Below are 22,076 nucleotides of genomic sequence, written 5' to 3'. Positions count from 1 at the left end.
ATCAAATTTGAAGGTAGGCTAGCCAGTACCATTAGGAATGGTAGTAAAAGTTTCTTTAAATACATTATAAACAAACGGGAGGCAAAAGTTGACATTGGGCCGCTCCAAAATGACGCTGGTAATTTTGTGATGGGAGACAAGGAAATAGCTGAGGAACTGAATAAGTACTTTGCGTCAGTCTTCACAGTAGAAGACATGAGTAATATCCCAACAATTCCGGAGAGTCAGGGGGCAGAGTTGAATATGGTAGCCATCACAAAGGAGAAAGTGCTAGAGAAACTAAGAGGTCTACTAATTGATAAATCTCCGAGCCCAGATGGGCTACATCCTAGAGTTCTAAAGGAGATAGCTGAAGAAATAGTGGAGGCGTTAGTTATGATCTTTCAAAAGTCACTGGAGTCAGGGCAAGTCCCAGAGGATTGGAAAATCACTGTTGTAACCCCTCTGTTCAAGAAGGGAACAAGGGAAAAGATGGAAAATTATAGGCCAATTAGCCTAATCTCGGTTGTTGGCAAGATTCTAGAATCCATTGTTAAGGATGAGATTTCTAAATTCTTGGAAGTGCAGGGTCGGATTAGGACAAGTCAGCATGGATTTAGTAAGGGGAGGTCGTGCCTGACAAACCTGTTCGAGTTCTTTGAAGAGATAACAAATAGGTTAGACCAAGGAGAGCCAATGGATGTTATCTATCTTGACTTCCAAAAGGCCTTTGATAAGTTGCCTCACAGGAGACTGCTGAGTAAAATAAGGGCCCATGGTATTCGAGGCAAGGTACTAACATGGATTGACGACTGGCTGTCAGGCAGAAGGCAGAGAGTTGGGATAAAAGGTTATTTTTCGGAATGGCAACCGGTGACGAGTGGTGTCCCTCAGGGTTCAGTATTGGGGCCACAGCTGTTCTCTTTATATATTAACGATCTAGATGACGGGACTGAGGGCATTCTGGCTAAGTTTGCCGATGATACAAAGATAGGTGGAGGGGCAGGTAGTATGGAGGAGGTGGGGAGGCTGCAGAAAGATTTAGACAGTTTAGGAGAGTGGTCCAAGAAATGGCTGATGAAATTCAACGTGGGAAAGTGCGAGGTCTTGCACTTTGGAAAAAAGAATAGAGGCGTGGACTATTTTCTAAACGGTGACAAAATTCATAATGCTGAAGTGCAAAGGGACTTGGGAGTCCTAGTCCAGGATTCTCTAAAGGTAAACTTGCAGGTTGAGTCCGTAATTAAGAAAGCAAATGCAATGTTGTCATTCATCTCAAGAGGCTTGGAATATAAAAGCATAAAATGTACTTCTGAAGCTTTATAAAGCATTAGTTAGGCCCCATTTAGAATACTGTGAGCAATTTTGGGCCCCACACCTCAGGAAGGACATACTGGCACTGGAGCGGGTCCAGCGGAGATTCACACGGATGATCCCAGGAATGGTAGGCCTAACATACGATGAACGTCTGAGGATCCTGGGATTATATTCATTGGAGTTTAGGAGGTTGAGGGGAGATCTAATGGAAACTTACAAGATAATGAATGGCTTAGATAGGGTGGATGTAGGGAAGTTGTTTCCATTAGCAGGGGAGACTAGGACCCGGAGGCACAGCCTTAGAATAAAAGGGAGTCACTTTGGAACAGAGATGAGAAGAAATTTCTTCAGCCAGAGAGTGGTGGGTCTGTGGAATTCATTGCCACAGAGGGCGGTGGAGGCCGGGACGTTGAGTGCCTTTAAGACAGAAGTTGATAAATTCTTGATTTCTCGAGGAATTAAGGGCTATGGAGAGAGAGCGGGTAAATGGAGTTGAAATCAGCCATGATTGAATGGTGGAGTGGACTCGATGGGCCGAATGGCCTTACTTCCGCTCTTATGGTCTTATGGTCTTATGGAATGGTGGAACAGGCTCGAGGGGCTGTTCATATGTTCCTGTTCGTAGAAAAACATTCAATACCCATTCATTTTTCTCTCTTCCTAACATTTCCAACCTGGAGGTGGGAGCTGCCTTCAGGGCATGAGCGGCAAAGGCAGGTGACAGCCACAATGAGAGCCTATGGCTGTCTTGTAGAAAAGAGGAGGCAGCACCTCAGAGGTCCAGCAGCCTCACTGAACACAAAATTGGCCAATGAGCTGAATGGAAAGTAAAGAGCACAATCTTGCACAAGGGTCTCCAGCACACAAAAATTTTCAAGATAAAGGAAACCTTTGAACCCAACAGCTGTGCTTTAAGGAGATGATTTCACCTTTGAAAACTGCATGCTCTCCTTCCCCAACCATTTAACAAACTTCTCGAGGAGCTTAACGGACCGTTAATGGGGGATGATTCCCCAATTCCTCCCCTCCCACCTTCCCTTTGAAAAGTGTATCACATTCCACAGAGAGTGAAATCTAGGGCTGCCCTCCGGGAATGTGATTTTCAAATCACCCCACTTGCCAACCCCACCAGCAATTGAAAATCTGTCATGCAGAGTCAGCAACAAGTTGAGGGCTACACATCAAAAAACAATTCCATATTGTAAACTGCAGGAGAAAATGAAAAGATTAAAAGGCCACTTTATGGAGCTGTTTTAAACATTTCTGTGCACACTTTCCATTTCAAACATCTGCTTGGTTGACTTTTTGTCCCTGTCCTCTGGTGGAGCTGCAGCGGAGAATCCTGTTCGTAACGTATGGGCACCAATATGTCAAACGGAAAACATTTACAATAAAATAGCAACAAATTTGATTTGTCAAATCCCTACCTGTTCCCCATACCATCATAAACCCACTTTGTGGCTCCAATTCCCTCAAAGTCGGACGCCCAGTAGTACACACAGGCATTTAAATGGAGGCTATACAGTAGGAAAATTGTGGTCCTTATCACTCTGTAAAACGCAAGGCATTCTTTTATGTTCAGCAATGTAATTTTTAAAAACATAATTAGAAAGATCGCCATTCATTTTTCATTAGATGAAGATTGTTGTGTGTATCCTGAACAACTCATTAACCCAAGAGGGGTTTGTTACTGCCTTGGAGCCTCACCAACACTCAGTTTGAGGGACTGTATTTCTGACACTTTCCTTTTATATCTTGGGGACTGTGATGTATTTTTAAATGTCACCTTATTGATATGCTTGGGAGTTCTCACTGGCCCTTGATGTGTGGGAGTTTGAGGTATCTTTGATTGTATCCCTGGGGTTCTTTAGCCCTTATTCTTATCATAGAATCCCTGCAGTTCAGGGAGGCCACTTGGCCCATCGAGTCTACACCGACCCTCCAAACGAGCACCCCACTCAGGCCCACTCACCCACCACATCCCCGTAACTCCATAATCCCACCTAACCGTTGGACACTACGGGCAATTTAGCATGACCAATCCACCTAACCTGCACATCTTTGGACTGTGGGAGGAAACCGGAGCACCCGGAGGAAACCCATGCAGACATGGGGAGAACATACAAACTCCACACAGACAGTCACCCAAGGCTGGAATTGAACCCGGGTCCCTGCTGCTGGGGGGCGACAGTGCTAACCACTGTGCCAGCATGCCGCCCATGAATATACTTCTGGCCACGTATATAGTTCTGGCTCTCACTGGCTTTTGGTGTATGAGGGCAGTAATTATGGTTGGAATTTTCCAGCCATTCGCTGGCGGCGGGATTCTCTGCATTTCCGGACAGGGTGGGGTATCTTCAATGGAAAATCCCATTGAAAGCGGTGGGAAGAGAGAATTCCGCCACAAGCAAACAGCAGGCTACCTCCCACCACTGAGAAACATGTGGGGCTGGATTCTCTGATCCCCAAAGCCAAAATCGCGTTCGTAGACAGGGCGGAGAATCCCTGATGATGCTGAAATCGGGGGCATCGCCGTTTTTGCGATACTCTGCCCCCTAAAAAGTGGAGTACTCTAGGAGCATGCCACGTGCCGTATGCATGGCCTCCGTACGTTGGCTGAGGCAATTCTCCGTCCCCGACTGGCCGAGTTCCTGACGCCGTGGGTCTCTCATGGTCTCACCCGTCAGGAACTCAGCGTGGCGGCTGTGGACTCAGTCGAGGGAGGGCCGATCCGCGGGCAGGGATGGGTATTTTCGGGGTTGGGGGCACTGTGGTGGGGCGGTCTGGGGCGCACGAGCCGGCCGAAGGAGGGGAACTATTTTTCGGGCCATGTCCGTGAGCGGCAACCGCCATAAAGCACGGCACGGCCGCTGTAGGCCACCGCTGTGTGCATGCGCAGCCACGGACCCGGAGTTCTCCAGGCCATATCGGACGTTAGAGCCGGGTGCTCTACGTTGCCTTTCTGCTAGCCCCCAGCAAAACGGGGAATCGGTGGCCGTTTTGCACCAGTTTTCCTGGCATAAAATACCACCGTTTTCATGCTGGCGTGGGGGACAGAGAGCTGGATTCTCCGTTTGGGAGACTAAGTCCCCATGCTGGTGTGAAATTGATGGTGTTTTACGCCAGGAAAACTGGTGCAAAACGGGCACTGATTCCTTGCTCCGGAGCCGGGGGGGGGGGGGGGGGGGGGGGGGAGGTTTAGCAGATATGCATGGTAGAGCTCCCAACTCTAACTGCCGATATGCCGTGGAGCATTGCCGGGTCCGTGGCCGCACATGCTTCATGGTGAATGCAGCCCGCGGACCCAGATCGCAAAACTAGTTCTCCCCTTCGTCCGCTTGCGCGCCCCAGACCGCGCCCCCCCCCCCACACAGTGCCCCCAGCCCCGAATCGGCCCTCCCCCAACTGGTGGCGCTGGACTGAGTCCGCAGCCACCACGCTGAGGTCACGATGGGTGAGAGCACAAGTGCTGCAAGAAGGTCAACGACCTTACCGGGCCACTCGGGTCAGTTTGCACTGGACCCCTGACCCCTCCTCCTCCATACTCTTCTGCCCCCCCACACATTCATCCGCCCCCCTATACTCCACCACCCCCCAATATGGCTCATCCCCCCATATGACCCACCCCCCCCAAGGCCCTCCCTCCGCGAGTATCCACGCATGCGGCTAACGATGCCCCCTCTGCATCCCCGCAGGTGAAGTTGGCCCACAACCAACGGGAGAGGGCCAAGACAGGTGGCGAGGTGCCGGATACCAGAGTCATCACCCCCTATGAGGAACGGGCCATGGAGGTTACGGGGGTGGCTGAGACATGATCAGTCACCAACGTGGAGGTCGGCACACGGCGCAGAGGTGAGGATCCACCGACCCTCACCCAGATGAACGGTCAAACATGAGTTGTTGCCCATGGTAGGCATTCTCTGTGTTTCTGGGACCGGAGGGCCCCGGCGCACTTGCCGGCGGCACATGCCCCACCGTGCTGTACTGTACCAGGTGCTGACCGCAAAATGCGACGATGTCAGGGGGGGGTGGAAATCGGGGGAGCTGATGTTCAGTCCAGGTTGACATCCAGAATCCTCGCAGTCAGTGCCCATAGGGCCCGAGGTTCACCTCGGGACGGAGGGCAGCTGGTTCGAGCCCTGGCTGCCCATGCGTCATCTGGCTCTGCCAGCCCTGGTGGCACCCCAATGTCTGCACCATGGTGTTGATGCCCTTGGAGGTGCTCTCCTCTGAGGTGTTCTCATGGGTGGGGAGTGCCACACCAGATGGGCCAGCGCCATCGGTATGGCATTAACAACTCATGTTTGACAGTCAGGGGTCCAGTGGAAACTCACCCGAGTGGCCCGGTGAGGTTGTGATCTTCTTGCAGCACTGGGTGCCAGTCCTTCCGGTCACACTCCCCGAGCTGACTGCTGCTGCCATTTCCTCCCAGGCAGTGGTGGCTGCCCTGTGGCTGACCGTACTGGCCCCCTGGTATCCCGTCTGGCCTCCACCGCATCCAACAGTCGCCCCAGGTCGGCGTCACCAAAGCGCGGAGCTGATCTCAATGGCGGCATGATTGTGAGCTGAATGGGATTGGCTGTGCTGGAGCCGTTTAGCGTGGCTGTCACTTGTTAGCAGGGGGTTGGTGAGCGCGGCCCCAGACAAATCAACCGGCCAACCATGATTTGTGGCGTGAATCCCGTGGGGCCTCGTTAAATGGGCCAATCGCTGTTTTATAGCGGTGACGGCCTCGCCGGGTCTAGCATCGGGAAACGCACGGTAATTCCCGCTCGCTACTACACTTAGAATCTTTTCCATTAAATCTTGCCCAATGTGTTTAAAGAGGACAGTACCTTGTGATATTTCATTTAAAGGGGACTGTATCTATCAATCACTGGTATTATGGGGATAGTGTCTAGGTATCACTGTTTCGCAGAGGATATTATCAGGACATCAGCTAGGATATTTGCGTCTTACTGTGTAAGACAGGATGCAATCCCAAGATCTAATTACATTACTGTGACTGAAATATAACATCTGCCTGAACACGACAATCAGTAATACGCACCTGTATATATAGGCCTTGTTCATTATTGCTTCCAGCCGGTCATTAAATTCAAAAAAGGTTGTATACTGTATAAAAAAATGAATAAACATGAATTCAATAATATCATTGTACACCCCTGCTGTGACCAGTGCAATGTTAACCTAATAGCAACAAAATTGTGTAATTACAAAAAAATCAGTTAGTGACTCACTAAATAAAACACAACTCAAGCTTTTGCAAACGTTGACGTGAACCAATGTGGCAGATATCATACCCACTCACTCATAATGGCAAATCTTCCCGGTCAGTTTAATTATTATTGCCTTGTTATCATCAGAATACACTACCCAAAAGGATGGGGAAAGTAGATTCAAAAGTAATTTTCAAAACGGAACTGGATAGATAATCGAAAAGTAGAAATTTGCAGGATATAAAGAAAGAGCAGGAGAATGGGACTAATTGGGTAGCCCTTTCAAAGAGCCAGGACAGGCATGATGGCTGAATGATCTCCTTCAGTGCTACAAAATTCCATGCAGGTTAAAATAGGGAGTCATCCCAGTACATCAATGTCTTTGGAAGGTGCTGCAGAGTCAGAGAGGGATTGGAGTTTTTGGTTGGTGTCAAGGGGCTTGAGTGAGATTGGAGTCTTTGGGAGATGTTGCGGAGTTACAGAGGGAGGGAGATTTCAGATGGTGTCAATGAGACAGAGAGGGATTGGGGTCTTTGGATATTATTGCAATACTCAGACGCACATTGGATGTCTTAGACTTGCCGCTGGAGCAGGGAGCGATTGGGGACTTCAGAGTGCCTAGAAGTCATGGTTGGGATGAAGGGAGGGAGATCAGGACCTTGAGGGCAAAGGCAAGTGCTAGGGACTGGTGGATATCGGAGGGTAAGATCTGGGATCCACAGAGCTTGGAACTGGGAGTAGAGGCAATTGTGTTAAGTGTTTACCTTTATTTACATAGAACATAGAACATTACAGTGCAGTACAGGCCCTTCGGCCCTCGATGTTACGCCGACCTGTGAAACCAATCTAAAGCCCATCTACACTATTCCCTTATCGTCCATATGTCTATCCAATGACCATTTGAATGCCCTTAGTGTTGGCGAGTCCACTACTGTTGCAGGCAGGGCATTCCACACCCTTACTACTCTCTGAGTAAAGAACCTACCTCTGACATCTGTCCTATATCTATCTCCCCTCAATTTAAAGCTATGTCCCCTCGTGCTAGACATCACCATCTGAGGAAAAAGGCTCTCACTGTCTACCGTATCCAATCCTCTGATCATCTTGTATGCCTCAATTAAGTCACCTCTTAACCTTCTTCTCTCTAACGAAAACAGCCTCAAGTCCCTCAGCCTTTCCTCATAAGATCTTCCCTCCATACCAGGCAATTCTGGTAAATCTTCTCTGCACCCTTTCCAATGCTTCCACATCCTTCATATAATGCGGCGACCAGAATTGCACGCAATACTCCAAATGCGGCCGCACCAGAGTTTTGTACAGCTGCAACATGACCCCATGGCTCCGAAACTCAATCCCTCTACAAATAAAAGCTAACACACCATTCGCCTTCTTAACAACCCTCTCAACCTGGATGGCAACTTTCAGGGATCTATGTACATGGTCACTGAGATCTCCCTGCTCACCAACACTGCCAAGAATCTTACCATTAGCCCAGTTCTCTGTCTTCCTGATATTCCTTCCAAAATGAATCACCTCACACTTTTGTATACACCACATCAACTGCTTTACCCTCATCCACCTGTTTGGTCACCTTCTCAAAGAACTCAATAAGGTTTGTGAGGCACGACCTACCCTTCACAAAACCGTGTTGACTATCTCTAATCAAATTATTCCTTTCCAGATGATTATACATCCTGGGCGGGATTCTCCGATATCGGCGCGATGTCCGCCGACCGGCGCCAAAAACGTCGCGAATCAGTCCGGCATCGTGCCGCCACAAAGGTGCGGAATTCTCCGCATCTTGAGGGGCCGAGCGCTCACCTTGAGGGGCTAGGCCCGCGCCAGACTGATTTCCGCCCCGCCAGCTGGCGGGAATGGCCTTTGGTGCCCCGCCAGTTGGCGCAAAACTGACTTTGCCGGACGGCGCATGCGCAGGAGCGTCAGCGGCCGCTCATGGCATCCCCGCGCATGCGCAGTGGAGGGGATCTCTTCTGCCTCCGCCATGGTGGAGACCATGGCGAAGGCGGAAGGAAAAGAGTGCCCCCACGGCACAGGCCCGCCCGCGGATCGGTGGGCCCCGATCGCGGGCCAGGCCACTGTGGGGGCACCCCCCGTGCCCCCCCAGGTCCCGTGCCCGCCTGCGCCGCCGTGTCCCGCCGTCCCAAAGGTGGTTCAATCCACGCCGGCTGGCGTAGGTTGACAGCGGCGGGACTTCGGCCCATCACGGGCCGGAGATTGCCGGGGGGGCCCGCCAACCGGCGCGGCGCGATTCCAGCCCCCGCCGAATATCCGGTGCCGGAGAATTCGGCAACCAGCGGGAGCGGGATTCACGCCAGCCCCCGGCGATTCTCCGACTGGAGAATCCCGCCCCCTATCTCTTATAAACCTTTCTAAGATTTTGCCCACAACAGAAGTAAGGCTCACTGGTCTATAGTTACCGGGGTTGTCTCTACTCCCCTTCTTGAACAAGGGGACAACATTTGCTATCCTCCAGTCTTCTGGCACTATTCCTGTAGACAAAGATGACTTAAAGATCAAAGCCAAAGGCTCAGCAATCTCCTCCCTAGCTTCCCAGAGAATCCTAGGATAAATCCCATCCGGCCCAGGGGACTTATCTATTTTCACACTTTCCAGAATTGCTAACACCTCCTCCTTATGAACCTCAAGCCCTTCTCGTCTAGTAGTCTGAATTTCAGTATTCTCCTCAACAACATTACCTTTTTCCTGTGTGAATACTGACGGAAAATATTCATTTAGCACCTCTCCTATCTCCTCGGACTCCACGCACAACTTCCCACTACTGTCCTTGACTGGTTCTACTCTTACCCTAGTCATTCTTTTATTCCTGACATATCTATAGAAAGCTTTAGGGTTATCCTTGATCCTACCTGCCAAAGACTTTTCATGTCCCCTCCTGGCTCTTCTTAGCTCTCTCTTTAGGTCCTTCCTAGCTAACTTGTAACTTTCGAGCGCCCTCACTGAACCTTCATGTCTCATCTTTACATAAACCTCCTTCTTCCTCTTGACAAGTGTTTCGACTGCTTTAGTAAACCACGGTTCCCTTGCTCGACCCATTCCTCCCTGCCTGACAGGTACATACTTATCAAGTACGTACTTATTTAGGGCTGTTTTCCCCTGAAGCAAACCAATATTGGGGTGGAGAGCTGAAACAGCATGCCTTATTTGTATAATCAAAAGGCCCAACCCATACTTTAGGTGTCAGTAAAGAAATCCTGTTGCTTTTCATTCCCCAATATGATGGGTGGCATACTTCCAAGTCACGAGAGGGTGCGTGCTTCCCAACCGCCATTTTGGGAGCTTCGGTAACCACATAGCACCTGAAAACAAGCTGTGCTCCAATTTAGCTGTGTATGGTTTGAATGTAATAATTCCATTGGCTTTGGAACGTTTCTGGTCTGTTCAGGGAGCCTATCCCTCAATTACACGAATAAAACAGATCATCTGCTCATTGGCACATTGCTGAATGCAAAATGATTGCTTGATTTCCTACATTGCAACAATGGCTACACTTAAAAATGACTGAGTTGGCTGTAAAGCACTTTGCGACATCCTGGGGTGGAGCAAGGTGTTTTATAATTGCAAATTCTTTATTTCTAATTATTTCTTTAAATAATTTCGAATGCTATATTAAAATGCTGATGACACACATTTCCTACCACAGGACTGTTGCGAGTGACATTGGACCTAATGATTATAAAGTCTAAATACAGTTTCTGTAAGGGGGAGAAAACATCAAGCAAACTCACCTTCATGAGGCGTGGAAATCTCAGTACAGTTCTGAAACCAAAAATAATATACAAAATGTCCAGGGGAAAAAGAGACACTAAGTCCATCTAGAAACAGAATCAGAAAAATTACAGTTGGATTAATATTTTATGCTTTATTTTTTTTCTACATTTGAAGATTTCTCTCACCCCCCACCCCCCTTTCGATACAACAAACCTATTCACTAGTGTGGTCAGTTCTCAATGTGTAATTTGATCTGGTTTGGTCACCCAGCAAGTGACATTTAAGAGGTGGTGAGGCCATTTTAGTAAATCTTTAGACCGGTTGAGGACTGATCCAACTCACTGAATGAATGGGAGCATGCCATAGAGCCACAGAGATCTACAGCACAGAAAAGACCCATCGACCCATCAGAAACAACCACCTAACTACTCTAATTCCATTTTCCAACACTTGGCCCATATCCTTGTATGCCTTGGCATCACAAGTGTACATCTAAATACTTCTTAAATGTTATGAGGGTCTCTGCCTCCACTACCCTTTCAGGCAGCGAGTTCCAAACTCCCACATCCTATGTCTGAATTTATAGTGCAGAAGGAGGCCATTTGGTCCATCGAGTCTGCACTGGCCCTTGGAAAAAGCATCCCACTTAAGCCCCACACCTGCACCCTATCCCCGTAACCCAGTAACTCCACCTAACCTTTTTGGACACTAAGGGCAATATATCATGGCCAATCCACCTAACCTGCACATCTTTGGACTGTGGGAAGAAACCGGAGCGCGCGGAGGAAACCCATGCAGACACGGGGAGAACGTGCAGACTCCGCACAGACAGTGACACAAGCCGGGAATCGAACCTGGGACCCTGCCGCTGTGAAACAACCATGCTAATCACTGTGCTACCGTGCTGCCTGTGTGAAGTCTTTTCCTCACATTCCTTCGAAACTTCCTGGCCCTTACCTTAAATTTATGCCCCGAGCCATTGATGCCCCCACCAAGCGATATGCATGACAGATGCAATATAATGTGGATAAATGTGAGGATATCCGCTTCGTTGGCAAAAATAGGAAGGCAGATTATTATTTGAATAGGTGTAAATTGAGAAAGGTCCTCGTCCACCAGTCGCTGAAGGTAAGCTGCAGATATGGCAGGCAGTAAGACACGCAAACGGTATGAACCTCCGGTGGCAGCGCTGGAGTGAGTGGTCACACATTTTGTGGCTCCCACTCAAGGTGGATTGTTTTGGTCCTTCCCCACCCAAATGGTGTGGTATTTGAGGGCAAAAGGTGTATGAGTGCCCAGGGAAGGTAATACTCCTCTGGTGAGGCTGGTATATGGGGATCAGCATATATAATATGCTGATCATATTATATCAGAAGTATCAGAAATATCAGAAGATGGCGCCGGAACGAGGCGACTCACTGTGAGCTCTCCCCAACAGATCCACTTTTTACTTAACTTATACTCGTTCTAATCTTTTAAAATTTAATTCTAAGACTAACATTATTACTAACCTCTCTCTTTTATATTTTGAAATGAAATGAAATTAAATTAAATATTTTTGTGGTGAATGTACTACTGCTATCATTCACCATTGTAATTGCATTACATTGTATTATATTATGTTGATGCACTTGTGGGCTCCGCCTGTGGCTCCGCCCCCTCGGGGGAGGTATATAGAGCTGCAGCCTGTAGGCGGCACTCAGTACAGAGCAGTCGCAGGCAGGCACAGTTCTAGCTGATTAAAACCACTGTTCACTTCAACTCTCCGTCTCGTGTGAATTGATGGTTGCATCAATTTTCTTGCAGGCTGGAACATCCTCCGAGGCCCGTGGAGACCTTTTGACCCAGCCCGACCTGACCTCCACGAACTGGAAGTGGATCGAGCCCAAACCGGAAGTGAATCCCCAACCTCGATTTGGAGCCGACCCGGACCTCGGAGCTCCCAACCCGGCCTAACAACCGCCGCCAGCTCCCGGATCGCCCGGCCCAGTCCCCGGAGCTCCCGACCTGACCCCTGATGACGAGACCAGGCCCAACTCAACCCCGAGAGACCTGGCGAGTAATATGTTGCTAACTTTTGGTTGGTTCAATTGGCTCTGTTTTATAACCTTTGCTCTAGAGTCGCCAGGTATCTTTATGATACCGCCATGAGGTTCAAGTTCAAGTAATGATCACTAACTCAACACATCAAATGGTAAGATTCAAATCAATACACATTTATTATGCACAGTAAATCGCGACTCATGCAAACTCTACTTTCAAGGTATTTCTATCACTATCAGGCCTATACTTAGCTTCGGGCTGGCCCACCAGGTCAGGGGAACAAATGGCCTTTTGTTCGGGTTCTGAGTCTGCGAGATTCAAAAGCTGGTATGGACTGGTAGCTGGGAGCGCCTATCTCGTAGCGAGCGTTGACTTGAGACTTACTTTCTTGGAGGCTGCAGGACAGTTCACTCTCAGGGGTTGCTTCGTGTTGCTGAGTGACCTTGTCAAGAAGGACAATTTGAACTTGGGGGCTTTACTTTTTAGTCCCCAGGGGCTTCCCCCCCTTCGGGGCGGACCCCGTACATGGTTTCAAGTGATTGGACTTCGTTCCAATCGCTTGGTTCGATTTCTCCAATACTGGAGCTGTTCCCTGATCGCTGGGCGGTCTTTAAGTGTCTGTTAACCTCTTTTGTGTTGGCTCCTGCTGGTGCCGAGGAGTCTGGCTTGGCCTTGTTTACCTTAAAATGTTTTGATTGTTCCTGGGGATCGCTCATTACTATGTAGATGGCTGCTACATTACTATGCAGATGGCTGCTTGTATCGATGCTGTCTGGGTTTCTGCAGAGTCTAATACACAGTAAACTTGCACCTGCTAGTTTTTGCCTGTGTTGGCTGAATTTCCCTTCAGCCTTTGCGGATCTACATTTTAAGTTGGGAAGTGGCCAACTCAGGTGGCTATAGGTATTCCACCAGCCCCATGGTGGTGGCGGACCTGAAGGTCTGGGGGCAATGGAGGAGGCATGTGGGAGCGGAGGGAGCTTTGGTGTGGTCTCCAATCTGTAATAATCACCGGTTTGCCCCGGGAAGGCTGGATGGAGGGTTCCAGAGATGGCAGAGAGCAGGGATTGAGAGGATGGGAGGAGATATGTTTATGGAGGGGAGCTTTTCTAGCCTGAGGGAGCTGGAGGAGAAATTTGGATTGGCGAGGGGAAATGAGTTTAGGTCCCTGCAGGTGCGGGACGTCCCACGCCGGCAGGTCTCAGCCTTCCCGCTCCGACCACCAAGGGGGATACAGGACAGGGTAGTTTCCAGAGTGTGGGTGGGAGAAGGGAGGGTTTCTGACATTTACAAGGAACTCATCGGATCAGAGGAGACGCAGACCGAGGAGTTGAAACGCAAGTGGCAAGAGGAGCTAGGAGGAGAGATAGAGGATGGTCTCTGGGCGGACAAGTTGAGTAGAGTCAACGCATCCACAACATGTGCCAGGCTCAGCCTGATACAATTTAAGGTCATTCACCAGGTCCACATGACAGTGGCCTGGATGAGCAGGTTCTTTGGGGTAGAAGATAGGTGCGCAAGGTGTGCTGGAGGGTCAGCGAACCATGTCCATCTGTTCTGAGCATGCCCGAAGCTTAGGGGATTCTGGCAGGGGTTTGCGGATCTCATGTCTAAAGTGTTGAAAACAAGGGTGACACTGAGTCCAGAGATGGCGATTTTCGGAGTGTCGGAAGACCAGGGAATCCGGGAGGAGAAAGAGGCAGACGTTCTAGCCTTTGCTTCCCTGGTAGCCCGGAGACAGGTACAATTAGCTTGGAGGGACCCAAAGCCCCCGAAGACGGAGACCTGGCTATCTAACATGGCTAGCTTTCTCTGTTTGGAGAAAATCAAGTTCGCCATGAGAGGGTCAACGTTGGGGTTCGCCCGGAGGTGGGGCAGCCGTTCGTCGACTTCTTTGGGGAAAATTAACCGTCAGCAGAAGGGGGGGGGTTGGAGGTTAGCTTAGTTTAGGGGGTTAGTAAAGGTGGGACTTGTAAGGGAGGAAGACGGTTTTTGCACTATGTTTATATTTTCATGTACATTGTTAATTTTGTTGTTGTTGTAAAACTATAAATACCTCAATAAAATGTTTATTAAAAAAAAAGAAACAGGAATTTTATTTTGATTCGTCGGAGGAGGTCGTGGACTTTATGAGAGACCATGGACTGGGAGGAGTGTGAGGACATTGAGAGGAGTTTTGTGTAAACTGGGGCACATTGGGTGGGTAAATTGGGGTAGGTTTGATGGGGGAGCGGAGATGGTGAATGTGCCTTTTATTTCTCTTTGTTCATGGTTGGGAGAATGGGGGGAGGGTTGGATGGAGAGATGAGGGGAAGTAGTCAGAGACCTTGGGGGGGGGGGGGCACCATGCTAGCTGGGCGGGCTAGTTAATGAGAGTGAAGTGGGGGGTTGTCAGGAGGAAGGCGTGGGGGAGGGGTGGTGGAGAGATTGGGTTGTTTTTTTGTTTGGTTGTGGGGGCAGATGGAGGGTGTTTGCTGTCACGGGTGTGGCTGGTTTGGCGCAGTTGGGAAGGGAGAAATGGCAGCAGACATTTGAGGACGGCCTGGAGAGGCATGTGATGTGATCCCGGGGCAGGCTTTAAAAAGGATATGGCAGATTGGCCCGGGAAGTGGGTGGGTGGGTTGTGGATGAAGTGGGGGGGGGAAGGGGTGTGTGCCCCCCCAACCAAGCTGGTCACGTGGAACGTGCGAGGGTTCAATGGGCCGGTTAAACGGTCACGTGTTTTCGTGCATCTGAGGAGCCTGAAGGTGCACGTTGTGTTCTTGCAGGAGATGCACCTGAAGTTGGGAATCAGATGAGGCTGGGGAAGGGATGGCTGGGGAAGGGATGGCTGGGGAAGGGATGGCTGGGGAAGGGATGGCTGGGGAAGGGATGGCTGGGGCAGGTGTTCCACACGTGGCTGGATATGAAGACAAGGGTGCTGGCGGTGTTGGTTAATAAAAGTGTGGCTTTTGAGGTGGGGAGCATTGTGGCTGATCGGTGGGGGGCCGGCAGAGGGAGGTCTGTGATGGTCAGTGGGAAGTTGGAGGGGATGCCGGTAGTGCTGGTGAATGTTTATGCCCTGAATTTGGACGTAATGGTCTTTAACAGGCAGGTGTTAGGAAGGATCCTGGACCTGGACACGCATTGGCTGATTAGGGGGGGCGCCGATTTTAATACAGTCCTAATCCGAGTTTGGACCAGTTGTTGAGGGTGTTGGCAGTGGCGAGGGAGTTGAGGGGGTTCATGAATCGCGGGAGGGAGAGGGGGGGGGGGCCAGATCCGTGAAGATTTGGGAGGCTGAGGGCTAAGGAAGTTTCGTACTTCTCCCATGTGCTCCTGATGTATTCCCAGATCAACATTCTTGTTATGGACAAGGCGGTGCTGGAGAGGGGGGGGCCGACTCGGCGATTGTCTTTTCTGCCCATACGCCACTCTGGGTGGATTTTCAGGTGGTGCAGAGGTAGACCCAACTGCCACTGTGGAGGTTGGATGTTGGCCTGCTGGCGGATGAGGGTGTGTGCGAGCGGGTGAGGGCTGCTATTTGGGGTATGTGGAGTTGAACGATATGGGGGAGGTCACAGCCGCCATGCTGTGGGAGGCACTTAAGGCGGTAGTTAGGGGGTAATTTATTTAGATTCAGATGCATAGGGAGAGGGTGGAGCGTGAGGAGGTGGCGAGGTTGATAGAGGGGAGTCTGAGGGTGGATCGGAGGTACTCAGTGGTGCCAGAGGAGGGGCTGTTAAAGGAGAGGCTCAAGATGGAGTTTGAGTTAGTGTCCATGGGGAAGGTGGTGGGGCAGTTGTAGAGGGCCAGAGGGGCAGTGAATGAGTGTGGGGAAAAGGTGAGCAGGATGCTGGGCCATCAGTTGAGGAAGAAAACAGTGGCCAAGGAGATTGGTGGGTGAGGGACGTGAGGGGTAAGATGGTGATGGATCTGGAGTGGTAAATGGGGCATTTGAGGCCTTTTCTGGGAGGCTGTGTGAGTCGGAGCCCCCGACCGGGAGGAGAGGCTGAGGCGGTTGCTGGATGGGTTGGAGTTCCCTAAGGTGGAGGGGGAGAGGGTGCAGAGGCTGGGGGCCCTGGTTGGGTTAAGGGAGGTGATGGATGCCATGGGTACGATGCAGGCAGGGAAGGCCCTGGGGCCAGACAGGTTCCCGGTGGAGTTTTACAAAATGTTTGGTGCGGAGCTGGGGCCATTGTTGGTGAGGACGTGGGCGAGGGCGAGATCAGATAACACCGGGCATTGCAAGTCCGGTAACACTCGCAAGAATTTTTCGTCTGGGATGAAGTCCAATTTTGGCCTCTCCCGGGATTCAACTGTCACATCCTGACTCCATGTTGGGTGTAACGAGATTGTTAAATCGCGTCCACCGTGTCTGTGAGCAGCTTTCACTGATGGAATTACATAAAGGGCGTGATTCAGCAGACTCAAATTAAAGAATTGCGCGTTTAATGGAGTGTTTCTTGGCGGCTGCAATGCCAAGAAACTTCTCGCTATCCAATGGCACTGTGCTGATTATTTTGGCCTCGGGAGTTTCTCCCTGCCAAGGCCACATTTAGAGCGATTTATTGCTGGTGAGCGATCAGGGCGCCATATTATCCGGCAGGCCCAATCTCCCCCCCCACCTTCAGCTCCCTTCCCCCCACCCCCGCACTGCAAGCTTGGCAACCTGGCAGTGCCCCAGCACCCTGACTATGCCACCAGGCACCCTGACAGTGCCACAGTGGCACTGTCAGGGTGCCTGTGTGACACTGCCAAGATGGCAGTTCCCAGGTACCTGGGGAAGTGCCAGGATGCTACCCTGCTCTGTCCCCAATCACCAGGGTGTCTCCAATGGCCAGGGAGGCCCCCCTCAGGTTCTGTAACTCCTCATTCATGTTTGTGTGGTGTCAAAAGGAGTGTCCCTTTAAGAGAGGATTTTGTCTTATCACATGACTTCAGTGATGTCATTGTGTGGGGGGAGCTGGGCTGTGGCTCTGTGAGCTGTTTATGGTTTTGCTTTCAAATTTGACTGCTGTGGATTAAAACAGGAGAAAGAAATGTTTTGGCCTGCCTCTCTCTAGTTCCATTTTAAATATCTGTTCCAATAAAAATCCCCTTGGTGGTGGCTTTTAAGGTATTGTTTGCTTTCCGGAAGGGTTTAAACCTGCTGGTGAGATGGGGTCAGAATCTCAGGAAAAGCCAGTCTTATTCAAATGAGAATGTAGAGTGCAGGGCCACGCCCTTGAAAAGGGGTTTTTGTTTATGGGATTTTGTTTTTGAATTGGAACTGTTAAGGGAGAATTCATTAAGTGTTATACATAGATTACTGTAGCTGTGGGGGTATCTTTATGTTTGTAATTGACAAAAATTCTTGCTGTTTGGTTATGTATAAATGTTAACTAAGTTCTTAGAATAAAGCTTATTTTGATTAAAGTGTCTGGGAAGACTGTTGAATCACACCTCAATGGAGACTCTTGTGCTCATCCTAGTCAGTTTCAACAAAAAGTTATAGGTTAGGTGAACTCCATAATAATCTTTGGAGTTTTTAAACCCTGGCCCATAACAGTGGACCAGTACTAACCGGCACCCTGGCGAGATCTCCATGGTGCAGCGAGTACCGGGCGCTGGGTGAATCCGGTGTCCGGGTATTTGGGTGATTCGCCCATTGCACCCAGATCCATGCCGGGGTCATTGAATCGCGCCCAATATATACAGTGCAGAATCAGGACATTTAGCCCAACTTATCCAAGCCAGTGTTTTGTTCCATGAGACTCATTCCAACTTTCTTCCTTTAACAACAGCAACCCAACCTCCTATTCCTTTCTCCCCCATGTGTTTAGCTAGCTTCCTCTTTGATGCATCTACACTATTTCCAATGTCTATCGATGCCTCCATAGGGAAATACCCTGCATTATGTACCAGTGAAGTAATTTACAGTGACAGATTCAAAGATTGCACAATGAAGCCCCGTCAGTCTCGCAAGTGGAATGACTCACCTTGAATTTAGGGGTCTGCATGTAATTTTCTCTCATAGGCTTTCTTGCTGTCTGAAATACAGAAGCATAAAATTATATTAACATCAATGTACCAAAGGATAGGTCTTCATTGTTGTTGCATGAAGCTGAGTCCAAGGACAAAAAAATGGCACAAATATAAGGTACTGCGTGCGATTCGGTGACCACTTTGTGTCCGGGTAAATCCTTTGAGAGTTCCAAATCAGGCTCCACGCTGGGAGCCTGCCAATCGCAAGTCACCTGACTAGCGAGAGTCTGCATGATCTGCATATTTAAATGAATCATTAGGTGCATTTAAATTCCCAGACACCGCTTTCATCGCATGATCAGGAGCCAAAGGCTTCGTCTGCTAGTCCTTGACAGGGCACCATTTAGCACTGATTTCCACAAATGTGTATCAGGCGTGAAGGCACCTCAGGAGGTCTCGCGGGCCATGAGAGCGCCTCGAGTGGTCAGGGACAGGGAAGGGTGGTACTCTCAACTGCCCCTGGCACCTGGGCACCTTGGCAATGCCAGCCTGGCAGTGCCACCTGGGCAACTTGGTAGTTCCAGTCTAGCACTGCCAGCGTCCCAGTGGAACTGCCAACATGCCAGGATGGCTCGTGCCCATAGGAGCGGGTGTGAGGTGGGTATGACGCCCCAGGATAGATTGGAGGGGTGAAGGGGGCGGGTCCCGCAAGGGAGGGCCTGGAGATCACGGCAACATGCCAAAATGACACCCCGATATAAGAGCCAGTCCTGCTGGCGAGATCAAATTGCCAGCGCAGGACAGCTGCCTAAGTGTGGCCTCGACAGAGGAAAACTCTCTGAAGCTAAACAAAACAGCAAAGTGCCATTGAATAGGGTGATTCTCAGTGCTGCAGCCATCATGAAACACTCTGCCAAACATGCCCCATAGCGGACTTTAACTTTTTTCCGCTGAATCGCACCAATTAAATTTTGAGCAGGTTCTGCAATTTTAGCTGTCGAAAGTTTCTAAAAGGGATTTAAGTCTCTGTTACATAAAGATAATGATAGCAATTTTTGAACCCTTCATACCTGCTGATACCTCTTCCACATTTCCCGTTTTCTCCCCAAAAATGTTTCCAGTTCACCATGGAAGCCTATTGGTCACATTCAGTTTCACACATGGAGCAGCTCACCACCAGTTTTTTGGTTACCTGAAGGCCCTCCCCCGATACTCCGCCCCCCGATGGGCTTAGTTCCCAACCGCATGGTTAACTCGTGGTCTCAGCAGCCGAGACCCTGGCATGTGGTTGCGGATTGTGTCCAGTGCCGTCAACAGCCGGGCGCGAGTCGTGCTGCTGGCCGGGGGGGTGGGGGGGGGGGCTTCGGCGAGGGGGTGTCCAGGAGGGCACTATCTGACAGGTCGGGTCCGCGCACGGCCGCCGCGTGTTGTACGGCGTGACCGCTGTAGGTCGTCGCCGTGTGCATGCATGACCACAGACTCTACAATTCTCCAGGTGTTTATATCAGGAAGGCCATGCGTGTTATGTGGCGCGGCTGCTAGCCTCTCACCGGTTGGACGATCGGTGCTGGGGTCTCGCCGATTTTCCCCACACAAAATGCCATGGATCCTCCAGCCATAGCCCCCAAATTGGAGAATCCAGCCCTTGCTGCGGATTGCTCTGCTGGCAGGGTTCTCCGTCTCGCCTGCAGCGCATTCACACCCACGGGTTTTTTTTCTTGACGGCGTGGGGTGGCCACAATGGGAAACCCCATTGGCCGGCTGTGGGAACGGAAAGTACCGCTGTCGGCAGGGGCGTGTTGCACCGGAAGACGGGGCTGGCGGGACAGAGAATCCCGCCCATGGTATTAATAAAGGACAACTTAAATCTTGCATTAACACTTATGTTTTGCATGTTTGCTGCAATTCAAAGTCATTTTAATATATGCAAATAAGGTACAATGGAGTGAATTTTCGCTTCAACCTCCAAGTGATACATGGACTGTAGCGATTCAACGACCCAAGTAGCCAATGGAAATAAATACCAAATACGGGGTCAAACTACAGCCCGCACTTCCATAAAACTCCATAGTGTGCTTCAATTTTCTTGAATGAATGGATTGATCCTGGAATCTATGTTTAGTTATTGCTTCTGGTCCTTGCTCCCTGAAAAGGAGGACAACTTGTAGCTAAAGGGCGGGATTTGGGTCCCACCCATTGCTGGATCATCTGGTCCTGTTGAAAGTCAATGAAATGTTGGCTGAGCCACCGACTCTTCCAATGCTATGATGGGACCAGAAAATCCTGGCCAAATTGTTGAATATAATGAAGTGTGATACAGAATTAAGAACCACAACAGTCTGTGTTGATGTGCTGATCTGAACAGCTGGTATGGATACACAAGGCATAAACTGTATGAAGAATTTTTATTCAAAGAAATAAAAATGTTTACTCACTATAATGTCCCCTCCTTGTACGAACTGGAGGCGAGACTGGAAAACAGCTATATCCAGCAGGTAAATCATATCACAGAAATAATCCATCAATAGCCACCAGTGGACGTTATCAAGTGTTTGATAGGGAAAGGTACACCGCACAGGGATTAGCCAAACGTTCCAATTCCAGGCCATCACCACAATGGATAACCACAGCACATATAATGGATCTATTACAAGATACAACAATTACTCTGCTTTACATATATATCATATATCTAATGAAACTTAATCAGAATTGATTACTTGATGATAGAATATAACTACAGCAACCTGAGTTACCATGCTCAGCTGGTACTAAACTAACAAAAATTGGCAAGTTACGTTTAATTTACCAGCAGCATTAACATAAGGGGCTGGATTCTCCGTCCCGCCACGCCAGATTTCTGGTTCAGCACGTCGGCGGGATGCTCCGTTTCGCCGGCTGGTCAATGGGGTTTTCCATTGTGGGGCAGCCCCATGCCATCGGGAAACCCCCGGATGCCGGCAAAACGGAGGATCCCGAAGGCGGAGAATCCATCTCCAATCAAAACAATAGGTAATTTTCGATCTGGAGGAATGTTTGTAGTGGAGTTCCCCAGGGATCGGTACTGGGGCCCTTACTTTTCCTGATATATTAATGATCTAGATCCTGGTGTGCTGGGGATAATTTCAAAGTTTACGGATGATACAAAACTTGGAAGCATTGTCAACTGTGAGGAGGACAAGGTAGAACTTCAAAAGAAGATAGACAAGTTGGTAGATGGGCAGATAGGTAGCCGATGAAGTTCAATGGTGAGAAGTGTGGGGTGATGAATTTTGCTAGGATTAACATGGACAGATAATATAAAATAATGAGTAAAATTCTAAAGGGGTTTAAGAGCACAGGGACCTGGGTGTATATGTGCATAGACCATTGAAGGTGACAGGACAGGCGGAGAGAGCAGTTAACAAAGCATACAGTATCCTGGGTTTAGGAGGTCACATATGAGTCTGAATCGAATAGGTAAAAGAAAATTGTTTATTGCAAAACATTATATTTACAATAGACATCAGATCCCAGCTGGGTCTGCTCTGTCGGTTCCATACCAGGCCGACTTATATAGAACTCTTCACGAATGTCCTTGGGCCCCCCCCCCCCCCGACCCCTTAGCGGGGGAGCTCATACTTGGGGAGATTCACGGGTCTCGTGCGGGTTATAACATCCCTCCTCTGCAAAGTCCGAAGACTCTTCTGACAACTGTGGAGTTGGAGGGCACCGGACTGTCTTCGCCCGGGGCTCTGCTTTCTGCACTTGTGGGGCTGGATCAGGCTGCATATATCTGGACGGCGAACGCTGCTTCTGTTCAGAACGCTGCCGCCTGTCCTG

The 22,076-nt window shown here is 49.7% G+C and overlaps 1 protein-coding gene across 4 annotated transcripts in view; it reads right to left on the bottom strand.

Moving 5' to 3' along the window:
• LOC140430804 (cyclic nucleotide-gated channel beta-1-like) overlaps positions 1-22,076 on the bottom strand; it is a 332,757-nt gene that overhangs the window by 90,778 nt on the left and 219,903 nt on the right. For all 4 annotated transcript variants that reach the window (XM_072518506.1, XM_072518507.1, XM_072518508.1 and 1 more), the window contains 5 exons: positions 20,690-20,898; positions 18,269-18,319; positions 10,283-10,369; positions 6,347-6,411; positions 2,724-2,846 (listed from right to left, as the gene is read on the bottom strand). In XM_072518506.1, the coding sequence (XP_072374607.1) occupies positions 2,724-2,846; positions 6,347-6,411; positions 10,283-10,369; positions 18,269-18,319; positions 20,690-20,898 (535 nt within the window). The remainder of the gene's footprint in view (positions 1-2,723; positions 2,847-6,346; positions 6,412-10,282; positions 10,370-18,268; positions 18,320-20,689; positions 20,899-22,076) is intronic.

Source organism: Scyliorhinus torazame, chromosome 10, assembly GCF_047496885.1.
Source record: "Scyliorhinus torazame isolate Kashiwa2021f chromosome 10, sScyTor2.1, whole genome shotgun sequence".
Taxonomy (NCBI): Eukaryota; Metazoa; Chordata; class Chondrichthyes; order Carcharhiniformes; family Scyliorhinidae; genus Scyliorhinus; species Scyliorhinus torazame.
The sequence above is the reverse complement of the archived record's forward strand: the minus strand, read 5'-3'. Positions and strand labels throughout refer to the sequence as shown.